This window comes from Melanostigma gelatinosum, assembly GCF_949748355.1.
Source record: "Melanostigma gelatinosum genome assembly, chromosome: 11".
Taxonomy (NCBI): Eukaryota; Metazoa; Chordata; class Actinopteri; order Perciformes; family Zoarcidae; genus Melanostigma; species Melanostigma gelatinosum.
Window position 1 is genome coordinate 27,315,421 of NC_136644.1, and position 17,428 is coordinate 27,332,848.

The 17,428-nt window shown below is 44.1% G+C and overlaps 1 protein-coding gene across 2 annotated transcripts in view; it reads left to right on the top strand.

Moving 5' to 3' along the window:
* Window positions 1-17,428, top strand: part of LOC306784428 (bromodomain-containing protein 4-like) — a 28,711-nt gene that overhangs the window by 7,042 nt on the left and 4,241 nt on the right. For both annotated transcript variants that reach the window (XM_079278407.1, XM_079278406.1), the window contains 14 exons: window positions 814-1,094; window positions 1,608-1,985; window positions 2,093-2,221; window positions 3,912-4,145; window positions 4,335-4,588; window positions 4,677-4,777; window positions 4,942-5,193; window positions 8,504-8,593; window positions 9,126-9,470; window positions 9,821-10,423; window positions 11,578-11,672; window positions 11,823-11,913; window positions 12,070-12,203; window positions 12,292-12,482. In XM_079278407.1, coding sequence (XP_079134533.1) covers window positions 814-1,094; window positions 1,608-1,985; window positions 2,093-2,221; window positions 3,912-4,145; window positions 4,335-4,588; window positions 4,677-4,777; window positions 4,942-5,193; window positions 8,504-8,593; window positions 9,126-9,470; window positions 9,821-10,423; window positions 11,578-11,672; window positions 11,823-11,913; window positions 12,070-12,203; window positions 12,292-12,482 — 3,178 coding nt within the window. The remainder of the gene's footprint in view (window positions 1-813; window positions 1,095-1,607; window positions 1,986-2,092; window positions 2,222-3,911; window positions 4,146-4,334; window positions 4,589-4,676; window positions 4,778-4,941; window positions 5,194-8,503; window positions 8,594-9,125; window positions 9,471-9,820; window positions 10,424-11,577; window positions 11,673-11,822; window positions 11,914-12,069; window positions 12,204-12,291; window positions 12,483-17,428) is intronic.

Consider the following 17,428-nt stretch of genomic DNA (forward strand, 5'->3'; position numbering starts at 1 on the left):
AGTTCATATACTGAGTTATATAACTAATATCATACTTATACAAGTTATAGTTCATATACTGAGTTATACAACTCTAATATCATACTTATACAAGTTATAGTTCATATACTGAGTTATACAACTCTAATATCATACTTATACAAGTTATACAACTCTAATATCCTACTTACACAAGTTATAGTTCATATACTGAGTTATATAACTCTAATATCATACTTACACAAGTTATAGTTCATATACTGAGTTATATAACTCTAATATCATACTTACACAAGTTATAGTTCATATACTGAGTTATATAACTCTAATATCATACTTATACAAGTTATAGTTCATATACTGAGTTATATAACTCTAATATCCTACTTACACAAGTTATAGTTCATAGAGGGAGTCACACGGGGCGATAGGGGAGGAGTCACACGGGGCGATAGGGGAGGAGTCACACGGGGCGATAGGGGAGGAGTCACACGGGGCGATAGGGGAGGAGTCACACGGGGGCGATAGGGGAGGAGTCACACGGGGGGCGATAGGGGAGGAGTCACATGGGGCGATAGGGGAGGAGTCACATGGGGCGATAGGGGAGGAGTCACACGGGGCGATAGGGGAGGAGTCACACGGGGCGATAGGGGAGGAGTCACACGGGGGGGGGGCGATAGGGGAGGAGTCACACGGGGCGATAGGGGGAGGAGTCACACGGGGAGATAGCGGGAGGAGTCACACGGGGAGATAGGGGGAGGAGTCACACCCTTCGTGTCTCTCTCGTTAAACATTCTGTCATCTCTTCATGTTTTTGGTTCTTCTTCTCTTCAGGTCTGATCACTAAGTCAGACTCGGGCCAGGACTCCTCGTCCCCCTCCACCATCCCCCACACACGGGGCTTCTCCTCCACATCAGTCACCCCTCAGACCCGTGCTGCACCACCCGCACCGTCCCAACCCCCACGAGTGCCTCCCACACCCCCCTCCCACGTTCCCCACCTGGGCCCTCCGTTCCCCCTCTCAACACCGGACGTCCTGGCCCAGGTCATGACATCTGTCCCCCCTCCGGCCCCGACACACCTGATGCTGCAGAGCCCCCCCGCCCTCATCAAGGTAAGCAGCCGTTATTGATCAATGCATTGATCACATGTAGGCCTGGGTATCGGTAGGATTTTATCGATACTCTTATCGGTTCTTTTTCTGAACAAACTCCCAATGACATCACTACCGTTACCTGACGGCTGCTCCACAAACGGATTGATGTTCTGCTTGTTGGTCACATGTTGTGATAAACTTATCATGATGTGAGTCTCACGCTGTACTGAGCCGGAGACAAAGAGAGACAGACAGACAGACAGAGGGTACTTCTCAAGTCTCTTAATTGTCGTTTCCTCGCTCCTCGCATGGTTTCCTCCATGCATCCCTGGAGGGAATAAGACGCAAGGAAAGGACCCAAGTGAGGGAAACGGGGATGCAATTAAGAGACTTGAGAAGTACCCAGAGAGAGAAAGAGAGAACGACGATGTCTCACTCCCTAACTTCTGAAGTACCGATAGAACCTGGTTCCGGGGGAGGCATCCCTGACCAAGCTGGTTTTTCTAATCTGATCTCTGCTGTTTCCAATAGCAAAGAAAGAGCCAGAAGAGGAAAGCTGACACCACCACACCGACAGCCAACGACCAGCTGAGCGAATGCTCCCCCGTCTCTGCCGAGACTCGGCCGCCACGGCGGGACAGCATTTGCCCATCCAAGACGGCCAAAAAGGACACGTTGCAGCCGGACTCTCAGCATCACCTGGGGGGCGGATCGGAGGCGGGGGCGGTGACGGTGATGCAGAAGCGTCAGGAGCAGCTGCGTTACTGCGTTCGCCTCGTCAGAGAGATGCTGTCCAAGAAACACGTGGGATACGCATGGCCCTTCTACAAACCTGTCAACGTGAAGGCCCTCGGTCTCCACGACTACCACGACATCATCAAGCACCCCATGGATCTCAGCAACATCAAGGTGATCTATCAGGATGTGTGTGACCCCAACATATAGTAATACTCCATTACCTCCATTTCGTTTATTTTAAAAGTTGGATTGGTGTTGATCATGGTGTCTCCCTCCAGAAAAAGCTTGACAACAGGCAGTACAGAGACGCTCAGGAATTTGCAGCAGACGTCCGGTTGATGTTCTCCAACTGTTACAAGTACAATCCCCCAGACCATGATGTGGTTGGCATGGCACGCAAACTACAGGTAATCAACAATCAAGAAATATTATGGACACTATATGACCACAGCCAGTTTACCCCCCCTACCTTTTTAATCCACTACATATGCTCTATATGTTAGAGGTGTAATAATACACAGCAGTACCGGTTCAGTTCTCACCCGGGTTAAGGAGTTAGTTCCGTTCATACCGGGTTAAGGAGTTAGTTCGGTTCATACCGGGTTAAGGAGTTAGTTCGGTTCATACCGGGTTAAGGAGTTACTGTTCGGTTCATACCGGGTTAAGGAGTTAGTTCGGTTCATACCGGGTTAAGGAGTTACTGTTCGGTTCATACCGGGTTAAGGAGTTAGTTCGGTTCATACCGGGTTAAGGAGTTACTGTTCGGTTCATACCGGGTTAAGGAGTTAGTTCGGTTCATACCGGTTTAAGGAGTTACTGTTCGGTTCATACCGGGTTAAGGAGTTAGTTCCGTTCATACCGGGTTAAGGAGTTAGTTCGGTTCATACCGGGTTAAGGAGTTACTGTTCGGTTCATACCGGGTTAAGGAGTTAGTTCCGTTCATACCGGGTTAAGGAGTTAGTTCGGTTCATACCGGGTTAAGGAGTTAGTTCCGTTCATACCGGGTTAAGGAGTTAGTTCGGTTCATACCCGGGTTAAGGAGTTACTGTTCCGTTCATACCGGGTTAAGGAGTTACTGTTCCGTTCATACCGGGTTAAGGAGTTACTGTTCGGTTCATACCGGGTTAAGGAGTTAGTTCCGTTCATACCGGGTTAAGGAGTTAGTTCGGTTCATACCCGGGTTAAGGAGTTACTGTTCGGTTCATACCGGGTTAAGGAGTTACTGTTCGGTTCATACCGGGTTAAGGAGTTAGTTCGGTTCATACCGGTTTAAGGAGTTACTGTTCGGTTCATACCGGGTTAAGGAGTTAGTTCCGTTCATACCGGGTTAAGGAGTTAGTTCGGTTCATACCGGGTTAAGGAGTTACTGTTCGGTTCATACCGGGTTAAGGAGTTAGTTCCGTTCATACCGGGTTAAGGAGTTAGTTCGGTTCATACCGGGTTAAGGAGTTAGTTCGGTTCATACCGGGTTAAGGAGTTAGTTCCGTTCATACCGGGTTAAGGAGTTAGTTCGGTTCATACCCGGGTTAAGGAGTTACTGTTCCGTTCATACCGGGTTAAGGAGTTACTGTTCGGTTCATACCGGGTTAAGGAGTTACTGTTCGGTTCATACCGGGTTAAGGAGTTAGTTCCGTTCATACCGGGTTAAGGAGTTAGTTCGGTTCATACCCGGGTTAAGGAGTTACTGTTCCGTTCATACCGGGTTAAGGAGTTAGTTCGGTTCATACCGGGTTAAGGAGTTACTGTTCGGTTCATACCGGGTTAAGGAGTTACTGTTCGGTTCATACCCGGGTTAAGGAGTTAGTTCGGTTCATACCGGGTTAAGGAGTTAGTTCGGTTCATACCGGGTTAAGGAGTTACTGTTCGGTTCATACCGGGTTAAGGAGTTAGTTCGGTTCATACCGGGTTAAGGAGTCCCGGTTTGTCTTTTATTAGCTTGTTTAATTGACTCCTTGTGAAACTGATGTTCAGGTGTTTATGGTTAAACACTCTTACCTGGTTCCATTTTACATCCAGTTCCAAAATGCTCTTTTTTTATTGTACCTGTACGTTTGTGGAGCTCACCACCGTTTCTCCTGCCGTCCTCCATCCCAACAGGACGTGTTTGAGATGCGTTTTGCCAAAATGCCTGACGACGAGCCTGAGGAGCCCGCCCCTTTTCCTACCCCCTCGTCGGCCCCCCAACAGCCCCCCACCCCCTCCACTCGACAAGCTCCGCCTCCTCCCGCCATCTCGGAAGACGACAGCTCCAGCAGCTCCTCCGAATCGGAGTCCTCGGGGGCGGACTCGGAGCACGAAAGGCAACACCGATTGGCTGAGTTACAGGAACAGGTTAGAGGATGGAAATGAAGGGGGAGGGAGGCTTATGAGACTCAAACAAGGTGGGTGGGCCACGCAGAGCAGCTTTACCGAACCAGGGTGAAAGCTGAGTCAAGCAAACGTGCAGCATTATGTTTGTTTGTTGTTATTCGTCTCTTAAGACCACCGCTGTGTGTGTTTGTTATTGTTTGTGTCCTCCAGCTTAAAGCTGTCCATGAACAGCTGGCAGCGCTCTCTCAGCCTCCGGCCTGCAAACCCAAGAAGAAGGAGAAGGAGAAAGAGAAAGAGAGGAAGGAGAAGAAGAAAGAGAAGCACAAGAAAAAGTTGGCGGCAGTAGTAGAGGAACCCGTGGAGGCTCCTCCTCCCTCTGTGACACTTCAGACCACCGCCGCCAAGAAGATGAAGAGCAGCAAGGAGCCGATCGTGGTGGTGAAGAAGGACAGGAAGAAGCCCAGGTAGGTTGTGGTGGCAGAGATTTAAGAGATGAAAGGGATCGAGCTGTGTTGATGATTGGCGCTAATCTCATCGTTTTGTCAATCGCAGCAAGAAAGAAGGAGTTAAAAACAGTCGACGGGTTGTTCAACCTCAGCCTGGACCGACGCCGCTCGTCCCCTCGGCCTCTCTGGAGGCAGAAGATGAACCAGGTATGTAAATGAGAGAAGATTATTTGTTTGTGTCCATCCAAACGAATAATCCAATAATTATATAACGTGTGTGTGTGTGTAAAACATATCTATTTCTATCCTCTTGTCCTCTGCTCTATCCTCCTGTCCTCTAACCTCATGTGTCCTCTCTCCTCCCCCCTCAGGTGTGTTTGGGGGCGTGTCCTCCGACAGGTGTAGACCCATGTCCTACGAAGAGAAGCGCCAGCTGAGCCTGGACATCAACAAGCTCCCCGGAGATAAGCTTGGCCGCGTCGTGCACATCATCCAGACGAGAGAGCCGTCGCTGAAGAACTCCAACCCGGACGAGATTGAGATAGACTTTGAGACGTTGAAGCCGTCCACGCTGAGAGAGCTGGAAAAGTACGTGTCCAGCTGCCTCAAGAAGAAGAAGTCAGGTAGGCTGTTAGTAGAGGTGTACCGTCAACCATCAGAGTGTAAATAAAGTTTTAACGTTAACCATCAGAGTGTAAATAAAGTTTTAACGTTAACCATCAGAGTGTAAATAAAGTTTAACGTTAACCATCAGAGTGTAAATAAAGTTTTAACGTCAACCATCAGAGTGTAAATAAAGTTTAACGTTAACCATCACAGTGTAAATAAAGTTTTAACGTTAACCATCAGAGTGTAAATAAAGTTTAACGTTAACCATCAGAGTGTAAATAAAGTTTTAACGTTAACCATCAGAGTGTAAATAAAGTTTAACGTTAACCATCACAGTGTCAATAAAGTTTTAACGTTAACCATCAGAGTGTAAATAAAGTTTAACGTTAACCATCACAGTGTCAATAAAGTTTAACGTTAACCATCACAGTGTAAATAAAGTTTTAACGTTAACATCAGAGTGTAAATAAAGTTTAACGTTAACATCAGAGTGTAAATAAAGTTTGACGTTAACATCACAGTGTAAATAAAGTTTAACGTAAACATCACAGTGTAAATAAAGTTTGACGTAAACATCAGAGTGTAAATAAAGTTTGACGTCAACATCAGAGTGTAAATAAAGTTTAACGTTAACATCAGAGTGTAAATAAAGTTTGACGTCAACATCGGAGTGTAAATAAAGTTTGACGTCAACGTCAGAGTGTAAATAAAGTTTAACGTTAACATCACAGTGTAAATAAAGTTTAACGTAAACATCAGAGTGTAAATAAAGTTTGACGTCAACATCAGAGTGTAAATAAAGTTTAACGTTAACATCACAGTGTAAATAAAGTTTAACGTAAACATCAGAGTGTAAATAAAGTTTGACGTCAACATCAGAGTGTAAATAAAGTTTAACGTTAACATCACAGTGTAAATAAAGTTTTAACGTCAACATCAGAGTGTAAATAAAGTTTAACGTCAACATCAGAGTGTAAATAAAGTTTAACGTCAACATCAGAGTGTAAATAAAGTTTAACGTCAACATCAGAGTGTAAATAAAGTTTAACGTCAACATCAGAGTGTAAATAAAGTTTAACGTTAACATCAGATTGTAAATAAAGTTTAACGTTAACATCAGAGTGTAAATAAAGTTTAACGTCAACATCAGAGTGTAAATAAAGTTTAACGTCAACATCAGAGTGTAAATAAAGTTTAACGTCAACATCAGAGTGTAAATAAAGTTTAACGTTAACATCAGAGTGTAAATAAAGTTTTAACGTCAACATCAGAGTGTACATAAAGTTTAACGTTAACATCAGATTGTAAATAAAGTTTAACGTTAACATCAGAGTGTAAATAAAGTTTAACGTTAACATCAGAGTGTAAATAAAGTTTAACGTCAACATCAGAGTGTAAATAAAGTTTAACGTCAACATCAGAGTGTAAATAAAGTTTAACGTCAACATCAGAGTGTAAATAAAGTTTAACGTTAACATCAGATTGTAAATAAAGTTTAACGTTAACATCAGAGTGTAAATAAAGTTTAACGTCAACATCAGAGTGTAAATAAAGTTTAACGTCAACATCAGAGTGTAAATAAAGTTTAACGTCAACATCAGAGTGTAAATAAAGTTTAACGTTAACATCAGAGTGTAAATAAAGTTTTAACGTTAACATCAGAGTGTAAGCTGATATAGGAGTCTGGAGTAGTACATTACTACGCTTCATCTACTGTAGTAAAACAGAAGTACCTCGTATACTCCACTACTGTTGCTTTGTTGACATGTTGACTGACAGACAGACGAGTTCATCCTGTCTCACAGCTTCAGACTACAGACTGAAGGACATGTGAAGCTTCACTCACTTTAATTAGTGGTTGAACGAGACATTCAGGTTCATGACTCGGGTGAACAGTTTGTTATACAAACAAACTCACAGATCACTAGAACTCATGAGCCAATAGAACTTTAAGATCTCTGATGCTAGTTATTGATCGCTGATGATCCAGATCCCTCTGGTGTTTCATTACATCAGCTGGTCTCCAAGGATCCACAACATTTAAACTCTTTGAAGTCAGTAAACCATCAACAACACTAAATGTTATTTACAGTGTTTCTTTCTTCATAAAAAACACGATATGATAAAGATTGTATTTTTATCTTCATCTTTAATGTTGTATAATAATGAGCTTAGAGCTCGTGTTAGAAGTTAAACAGCTCATAATTCATCTCTAATATCTATTTTATATTCATAAACATCTCCTTCAAACTACTGGATTTATTCTAGTTTATCACCAAAACTACACTTTACAGATGACATGTGAACACATCATGATAACGTTATAATGAACCTTCAGCCAGTACTTGTTCACTGAGCAGAGCCTGAAGGCATCATCATGTAACTGAACCTCCGTTGGTTAGCCGTTAGCGGTGCTGCTAACATTACTAGCTTTCCTCCTGTTGGTTAGCCGTTAGCGGTGCTGCTAACGTTACTAGCTCTCCTCCTGTTGGTTAGCCGTTAGCGGTGCTGCTAACGTTACTAGCTCTCCTCCTGTTGGTTAGCCGTTAGCGGTGCTGCTCACGTTACTAGCTCTCCTCCTGTTGGTTAGCCGTTAGCGGTGCTGCTAACATTACTAGCTCTCCTCATGTTGGTTAGCCGTTAGCGGTGCTGCTAACGTTACTAGCTCTCCTCCTGTTGGTTAGCCATTAGCGGTGCTGCTAACGTTACTAGCTCTCCTCCTGTTGGTTAGCCGTTAGCGGTGCTGCTAACGCTACTAGCTCTCCTCCTGTTGGTTCGCCGTTAGCGGTGCTGCTAACGTTACTAGCTCTCCTCCTGTTGGTTAGCCGTTAGCGGTGCTGCTAACGTTACTAGCTCTCCGCCTGTTGGTTAGCAATTAGCGGTGCTGCTAACGTTACTAGCTCTCCTCCTGTTGGTTAGCCATTAGCGGTGCTGCTAACGTTACTAGCTCTCCTCCTGTTGGTTAGCCATTAGCGGTGCTGCTAACGTTACTAGCTCTCCTCCTGTTGGTTAGCCATTAGCGGTGCTGCTAACGTTACTAGCTCTCCTCCTGTTGGTTAGCCATTAGCGGTGCTGCTAACGTTACTAGCTCTCCTCCTGTTGGTTAGCCATTAGCGGTGCTGCTAACTTTACTAGCTCTCCTGATAATCAGTGATATTACTCTCACATCCGCCCGTTGACGATAAGACGACGACCAGCAGCTGGTTAGCTTAGCATAAAGATGTGAACCGGCTAGCCTGGGGCTCTGTCCAATGCACACGGATATCATTGCTGTTTAGATTTGTATCACAGCCGTCTGTCTCTGAATCTGTCATTTGTTTGCAGGAGAGAAGAATCTGGAAATGACGAAGATGAAGACTGGGTCCTCGTCTTCAGGCAGCAGCGACTCCTCCGACAGTGAAGACTCTGAGAATGGTAACGGAAAATAGAACGTCAGTCCTTCTCATCGATGTGTGGATGAGTGAGTGACATGCAGTGTTGGAGCGCTTTGAGCGGTCGTAGGACGAGAGAGAAGCCGAGCAGACCGGCTTCTCTCTCGGATGTTTTCATCAGTGAATGTTTGTGACTTGGCACATCTGCAAAGCTCTGATTAAGTCAAATAAAACCAAGACGGGGAAAAAGTCTTTATCGTTCCACCTCGACAGCGGCGACACGTCTCAGCTTGTTCTTCCCTTTCACAATAAAAGAACACACACACTGCATCAGTGCCTATGAGAGGGAACCTAAAGTCAGTCGGAGCGTTCACAGACGTGCTGCTATGAGAGTTCACATCCTTCACCGTCCTCTTCAGTTTGTTTTTTATATTACTACAAAAACCCCAAAGAATGTAAAGTAAAGTTCTGTCTTCTGTCAGTCCGGGACTTTCCCTGATGTTTAAGCCGTTAATATCAAGATATTCATGACTGTAGTCCTTCAGCATATGTATTATCTATATGTCATAAACCAGGGCTGGTTCCCAAGCTGCAGAAGAAGATCCCGACTATCAAAGACATCAGAGACACCAAGAGGCTGCACCACCTGTCGCTCAGTACCGGAGCCGGTCCGGTCCCCCCTCAGCCCCAGACTCAGCCTCAGGCTCAGGTGGTCCAGTCCAAACCTCCCCCTGTCCCGTCTCTGGACTCGTCCCAGCTGATGGGCTCTGGATTCGATCCTCTGGCTCAGTTCATGAACCCTCACCTGTCGCGGTCGAACAGCGAGCCCAATCCGACCGTCGCTGCTGCTGCCGTACCCGCAAACACGCCCACCGAGACGGACCCGTTCCTGACCCAACATGCCATCACAGCTCCTCCAGGTGTGACTCTTCACTTTATGATATCACGACTATCACTCGTCTGTTCATCTGTTGACTATGTTTCTGGTTAACTGATTGTTTAGTTTAAAAAAACGTAAACTTAAACTTTATTATAGTCGTCATGATACATTTACATGAAATTTGTAAAATGCCGTCGTCAGATTATTCCGTTATTGTGTAAATGAGATAAAAGTAGCCTCACATCTGAATTAAAGAGATGATTCACCATTATGCTTTGTATAAACATTCATTTCTTTTATCTCTGCTTCTGTCTTATTTTAAAGGTTAAACTCAAAGTTGCAGCAACAAGTTGTTCATGTTGTCTTCTCTCTCCTTCGGTGTTGTTGCAGCGATCCACATTGCTCTTCCCCAGCAACCGTCGAGACCGAGCAACCGAGCGGCGCCGCTTCCTCCCAAACCCTCACAGCCTCCTCCGTCCTCGCTCCCATCCTTGCCTCCTCCCTCCTCGCCCCAGCTTCAGCCCTCGCCACCCCTCGCTGCTCTCCCCTGCCCTCGCGTCCCATCATCGCCCGCGTCGCACGGCATCCTGGGAACCCTCTCGGCGCAACCTCCCCAAGCCCTGCTGGAAGACGACGACGAGCCGACGCCCGCCAGTTCTCAAACCCCGCCCCTCAGTCAAGTTCACACCTTCTTGCAGTCGCTGCAGGCTCGGTCCACCGCGCAGCTGCAGACGCAGCCGCCACACGTGCACACACACCTGCCTGCGCAGGGCGCCCCTCAGCTGATGCCGACAATGCACACGACAATGACCACATCTGGCCCCGCCCTGACACAGAGACACGGCTTAGGCCACGCCCACGTGCGCCAGCCGTTTCCTCAGACGGCGCCGTCGCAGCAGCAGAAGGGAGTGGCCCTGCAGCAGAAGGTTCAACAGATGCAGCAACAACTGCAGCAGCCGTCGCCTCGCAGCAAAGCAGAGCCTTTCTCAACAGGTAACACGTTTCTATACTTGATAGAGATGCACCGTCCAACGGCCACCGGCGTCTGCTGATCCACCGCGACCGGCCGGTCGGTTTCACGTGTCAGACGTTAAACGCATGTTCCACATGATGGTTTTACGTCACATGGACATCCACACACATTGACAGACATGTAAAGGGCCCTGAACCCTCCTAGCTCCTACGCTCCTACGTAAGAACAAGAGCCACAGATTCAAGGAGACACAAGTTTGGTTTGTTTGCATCTATTTGTTACTTTATTTTATTTGATATGGACATCACAGTAGCGTTAGAATTGTAACACATTTATGCACAAAGCCCAGATGCACTGTGTTGTGTTTGTAGCAAAATGCTAATTTACAGCACCTGTCCACAGGAGGCTTTTTAAAGAAGTTAAAATAGAAAAGAAAAATAAAACATATATCCACAAATACATACACAGATACATACATGAAGTGCAAGTGTGTTGACAGGAGTGTTAGGTGTGAGAACAATGTTGTTTCTCTTTTAGCCGTGATTTAATACCTCTATTAAAAACATGAACATTTTGTTGCATTTTCAACTCAGTTGGGAGACAGTTCCATAGTTCTGCTCCTTTAACAGAGAAGACTGATTGTCCAAATGAGGTTTTGCGCAATGCAATGCGACAGTTCCCGTTTGCTGAGGCCGCGTGTTCACTCTGCTGCTGTCGTGTTACAACTTCATCAAGCAGGGAAGCAGCGTGACCATGTGGCCATTTAACAACAAGCTTTAGGTTGGAATAGCTTATAAGCTTTCAAAGCTGAACATATTGTGTTTCTCTAAGATTTGACAATGGTGCCACCTCATTGGTTTTTTGTCCATAATTTCTGGTTATACAGTGATATGATGGGTTGTATGGTTGATTGTGAGGCTTGTGACCAGGTAGTGCCGCCCAAGAGGAGGCGCTGGGGCCTTCATACCTGGCAGCTGATTAGCAACAACCTGAAAGACAAACAGGACGTAGACCCCTAGTGGAAGGGAGGGGTCGTCAAATCAATCAATGCCAACGAGAAGATACTTCAAAATAAAAGCACCACACTTATTGTGACGGGTTGTGTCTCTGACCACCTGACATGAAGATATTGTAGACGTCACAGTGAATTAAATAGAGGAATGTTTTTTTCCAGGTGGCCTGCGTGAGAATCCGTCTCCCCTGATGATACACTCTCCTCAGATGTCTCAGTTCCACTCGATGGGTTCACCCTCTCAGACCAAGAAACATGTGAGTGAAAACACTCAAAATTAGAGAACAAGTCTCCTTTTTACCTTTTTAGCTTACAAAGAGATCTATGAGAGCTTCCCTGAAACTGATGATAATGGTAACTGGTAGTTTTTATTCCTGTTCTTACTGCGCGTGTGTCTGCTCCTGTAGGACCAGAGAACGCACCTTGTTGCAGTCAAAGAAGAGAAACCTTCCCAGTCTCCAGTTCTGCCGGCCTTCAGCCAAGACGCACACAAACACAGTGAGTCCACCACTGTGTTTATTTATCTGTGCTGTGACGCATCGCGTGCAGAGCTACAGACGCCAACGTTCAGTTAGAAGTACACACACACTAAGGTACATACTGTGTGTGTATACTGTATATTCATAGTTGCTCCTCATGTCATGTCCCCCTCAGGATCAGACCCGAAGCTGTTGGACGGCTCTCGTCCGGGTCACCGCCTCCCAGACTCCCCGGCACCACTCTGCTCCCAGCAAGACCTCAAAATTAAGCAAGAGCCCAGAACTCCCATCGCTCCAAAGAAGACACAGGTGTGTGTATACGAGTGTGAGATGATCACATTACAGCCGCATTGTTTTTATTGTCTTCTTCCATCCAACTCTCTCCATCTTCTCCCAGGATGTGAAGATAAAGAACATGGGTTCCTGGGCCAGTCTGGCTCAGAGGTCCCAGTCCACGCCGGCCTCCTCCGTTCGCTCCTCCAGCGACAGCTTCGAACAGTTCAAACGGGCCGCCAGGGAGAAGGAAGAAAGGGAGAGGCAGCTGAAAGCTCAGGCTGAGCAGATCAGGAGGGAGCAGGAGAAGCTACGGTAGGTGGGAGGACGACGGATGAGTCTAACCGTAACCACGCAAGGGAAGAAAAGGAAGAATCGATGCAGTATAGTATCGCGGTTATATTAACTGTTTCATTACCATATTACTTGAAGAAGCTACGATATCTATTGTGTAGAGTGTGACCTAAGTATCGTGATCGTACCGTGATAATATCGTAGCGTGATAATATCGTAGCGTGATAATATCGTAGCGTGATAATATCGTATCGTGATAATATCGTAGCGTGATAATATCGTATCGTGATAATATCGTACCGTGATAATATCGTAGCGTGATAATATCGTATCGTGATAATATCGTAGCGTGATAATATCGTATCGTGATAATATAGTAGCGTGATAATATAGTAGCGTGATAATATCGTATCGTGATAATACCGTAGCGTGATAATATCGTAGCGTGATAATATCGTATCGTGATAATATCGCAGCGTGATAATACCGCATCGTGATAATATCGTATCGTGATAATATCGTATCGTGATAATATCGTAGCGTGATAATATCGTATCGTGATAATATCGTATCGTGATAATATCGTAGCGTGATAATATCGTATCGTGATAATATCGTATCGTGATAATATCGTAGCGTGATAATATCGTATCGTGATAATATCGTAGCGTGATAATATCGTATCGTGATAATATCGTATCGTGATAATATCGTATCGTGATAATATCGTATCGTGATAATATCGTAGCGTGATAATATCGTAGCGTGATAATATCGTATCGTGATAATATCGTAGCGTGATAATATCGTAGCGTGATAATATCGTAGCGTGATAATATCGTATCGTGATAATATCGTATCGTGATAATATCGTAGCGTGATAATATCGTATTGTGATAATATCGTAGCGTGATAATATCGTATTGTGACATAAGTATCGTGATAATATCGTATCGTGATAATATCGTATTGTGACATAAGTATCGTGATAATATCGTATCGTGATAATATCGTATCGTGATAATATCGTATCGTGATAATATCGTATCGTGATAATATCGTATTGTGACATAAGTATCGTGATAATATCGTATCGTGATAATATCGTAGCGTGATAATATCGTAGCGTGATAATATCGTATCGTGATAATATCGTATCGTGATAATATCGTAGCGTGATAATATCGTATCGTGATAATATCGTAGCGTGATAATATCGTATCGTGATAATATCGTATCGTGATAATATCGTAGCGTGATAATATCGTAGCGTGATAATATCGTAGCGTGATAATATCGTATCGTGATAATATCGTAGCGTGATAATATCGTAGCGTGATAATATCGTATTGTGACATAAGTATCGTGATAATATCGTATCGTGATAATATCGTATCGTGATAATATCGTAGCGTGATAATATCGTAGCGTGATAATATCGTATCGTGATAATATCGTAGCGTGATAATATCGTAGCGTGATAATATCGTATCGTGATAATATCGTAGCGTGATAATATCGTATTGTGACATAAGTATCGTGATAATATCGTATCGTGATAATATCGTATCGTGATAATATCGTAGCTTGATAATATCGTATCGTGATAATATCGTAGCGTGATAATATCGTAGCGTGATAATATCGTATCGTGATAATATCGTAGCGTGATAATATCGTATTGTGACATAAGTATCGTGATAATATCGTATCGTGATAATATCGTATCGTGATGGCTCCCTGGAAGAGCTCTCATCCAGGTTAAGACTCTGGTGCTAGCCTACAGGGCAGTGAAAGGAACAGCTCCTTCCTATCTCCAGGCCGTGGTCAAGCCCTACACCCCCCAATTGATATCTTCTGGGTCCAGGCTACAAGGCTAATGACACCAATGACTCTCCAGGAAAAGTCGGGGCCCTGTATGCAGCTAGCCGTTTCAATTCCTGTCCTGCAAGTTTATAGAAAAAGAAAGGTGAGGCTGCGAAGAAACAATAGTAAACATGCTAACTTATCAAACTTAGCATACATTCCTCGTCAGCCTGTCCAAATAAATTGGGCAAAGAAAGCTTTAACCACATTAAACTTAGCTTTATTAAATGTCAGGTCTCTGTCAGGAAAAACATTTTTAATCAATGATTTTATTGTTTGGCACAAACTGGACATTTAGTTTTTAACTGAAACTTGGTTAAATCAAGATAACAGTGCAGCTGTTCTTATTGAATCAACACCTCCCAACTTCAGTTTCATGAGCGAAACAAGAGCGCATAAGAAAGGAGGTGGAGTTGCTGTTTTATTTAATGATTCTCTTCAATGCAAGCAGATGTCCTTTGGTCATTTTGGTTATTTTGAATATGTGGCTCTGAATTCCACTCAAACTTTATTCCTAAACATTTACAGACCGCCTAAATACTGTGCAACCTTCTTTGATGAGTTTACTGAACTGCTGTCTGTAATCTGCATTGATTTTGACTGTGTTGTTATTGTTGGTGATTTTAATATCCATGTTGATAATCCCCAGGACAGAGATTCTATAGAACTATGTGGTGTCCTTGATAACTATGATCTGACTCAGCATGTGACAGGATCCACCCACAACAGGGGGCACACTCTGGGCCTAATCATCACCAAAGGTGTAAACATTTCCAAGGTCGCTGTGACTGATGTTGCACTCTCTGATCATTTCTGTGTTTTCTTTGAGAGTGCAATCTCCTTGCACACAAATGTCCAAACCAAGGTTGTGACAAAGCGTTACATCTCTGAAAACACCAGTGAACTATTTATTCACAAGTTCTCCTCCACACCAGCCCTCTCTTGCCTCTCAGTCAATGAGCTTGTAGATGGCTTCAATTTTAAAGTTAAAAATATGATTGATGCCATTGCACCCACTACAGTGAAGGTTGTCTCGGGTAAGCAAAGATCTCCTTGGAGAAATGCTACGCTGGTCAGAATAGAGAAACGAGAGTGTCGGAAAGCTGAGCGCAGGTGGCGAAAAACTAATCTCCAGGTTCACTGTGACATCTATAAAGAGAGACTTCGCAAATATAATTTGGAACTTAGAAATGCAAGGCAGTCATTCTTCTCTGACATCATAACCAAAAACAAGAACAATACACGCGCCTTATTTGCTACCGTCGACAAGCTAACAAACCCTCCAGTGTCGGTAGCTGCTGAGCTCCAATCCACCTGGGCATGCAATCAATCTGCCTCCTTTTTTACTGACAAAATTCAGAAAATTAGACAAGCAGTCAGTGCCTCCACACCAACCACAGGATATGTGTTGTCCCGATCTCTGAATAACATCCATTCAAATATCATGACACAATTTCATTCAATCGACCGTAGAAGCCTAGAAGACATTATACAACATCTGAAGTCATCCTCCTGCTGCTTGGATATTCTACCAACACACTTTTTCAAAAATATTTCAAACTGCATGATCTCTTACATATTGTAAACACATCCCTTCTCTCAGGTGTCTTCCCACAAGCCCTAAAAACTGCAGTTATTAAACCACTCCTAAAGAAGGCTAGTTTAGACTCCGCAACGATGAAAAATTATAGGCCAATATCAAACCTCCCATTTTTAAGTAAAATAATTGAAAAAGCGGTTTTCCAACAGCTGACCGACTTCTTGACCGTAAATAACTGCTTTGATGTTTTCCAGTCAGGCTTTCGACAGCACCACAGTACTGAAACTGCTCTTGTTAAGGTTTTCAACGACATCCACTTAAACATAGACAATGGCAGAAGTTCAGTCTTAGTGTTACTGGATCTCAGTGCTGCATTCGACACGGTCGACCATGCCATACTCCTAGAAAGACTAAACATCTGGGTGGGACTCTCTGGCACAGCACTTAACTGGTTTGAATCCTACTTGAAGGACAGAGAATACTTTGTCTCTGTAGCTCATTACACATCAGAGCTGACTAAAATGACATGTGGTGTTCCCCAAGGTTCAATACTGGGGCCTCTTCTGTTCAACATCTACATGCTTCCACTAGCTCAGATTATGGAAAACAACAAAGTGTGTTATCATAATTATGCAGACGACACACAAATCTACATAACTATGTCACCAGGGGACTATAATCCCATACAAGGGCTGGGTAACTGCATTGAACAAATCAACAACTGGATGTGCCAGAATTCTCTTCAACTAAACAAAGATAAAACAGAAGTAATTGTTTTTGGTACCAAGGACGAACAATTGAAAATCACCGCTCAGCTTCAGTCACTGATGTTAAAACCCACAAACCAAGCCAGAAATCTAGGTGTAGTTATGGATTCAGACCTCAACCTGAACAGCCATATCAAGACAATTACAAAATCAGCCTCCTATCACCTGAAGAATATATCAAGGATTAGAGGACTTATGTCTCAACAGGATTTGGCAAAACTTGTCCACGCATTTATCTTCAGCAGACTGGACTACTGTAACGGTGTGTTTACAGGTCTCTATAAAAAGTCCGTCAGAAAGCTGCAGCTGATTCAGAACGCTGCAGCTCGAGTCCTCACTAAGACCAGGAGGGTGGACCACATCACTCCAGTTCTGAGGTCTTTGCACTGGCTTCCTGTCCAACAAAGAATTTACTTTAAAATCCTGCTGTTGGTTTACAAAGCACTGAATGGTTTAGGACCAAAATACATCTCTGATCTGCTGCTACCTTATGAACCATCCCGACCCCTCAGGTCGTCTGGGACCGGTCTACTTTCTGTTCCCAGAGTCAGAACTAAACATGGAGAAGCAGCTTTCAGTGTTTCTGCTCCACATATCTGGAACAAAGTCCCAGAAAGCTGCAGGTCTGCTGAGACCCTCAGCTCATTTAAATCAAGATTGAAGACTTTTCTGTTTGCTGCTGCCTTTAATTGAACCACATTCAATTAATATATTCATAAATTTCCTGCATTTCTGCATTTTACTACTGCATTTTATTTCTTGCACTGTTTTTTAAAATGTTTTAATGAATGTTC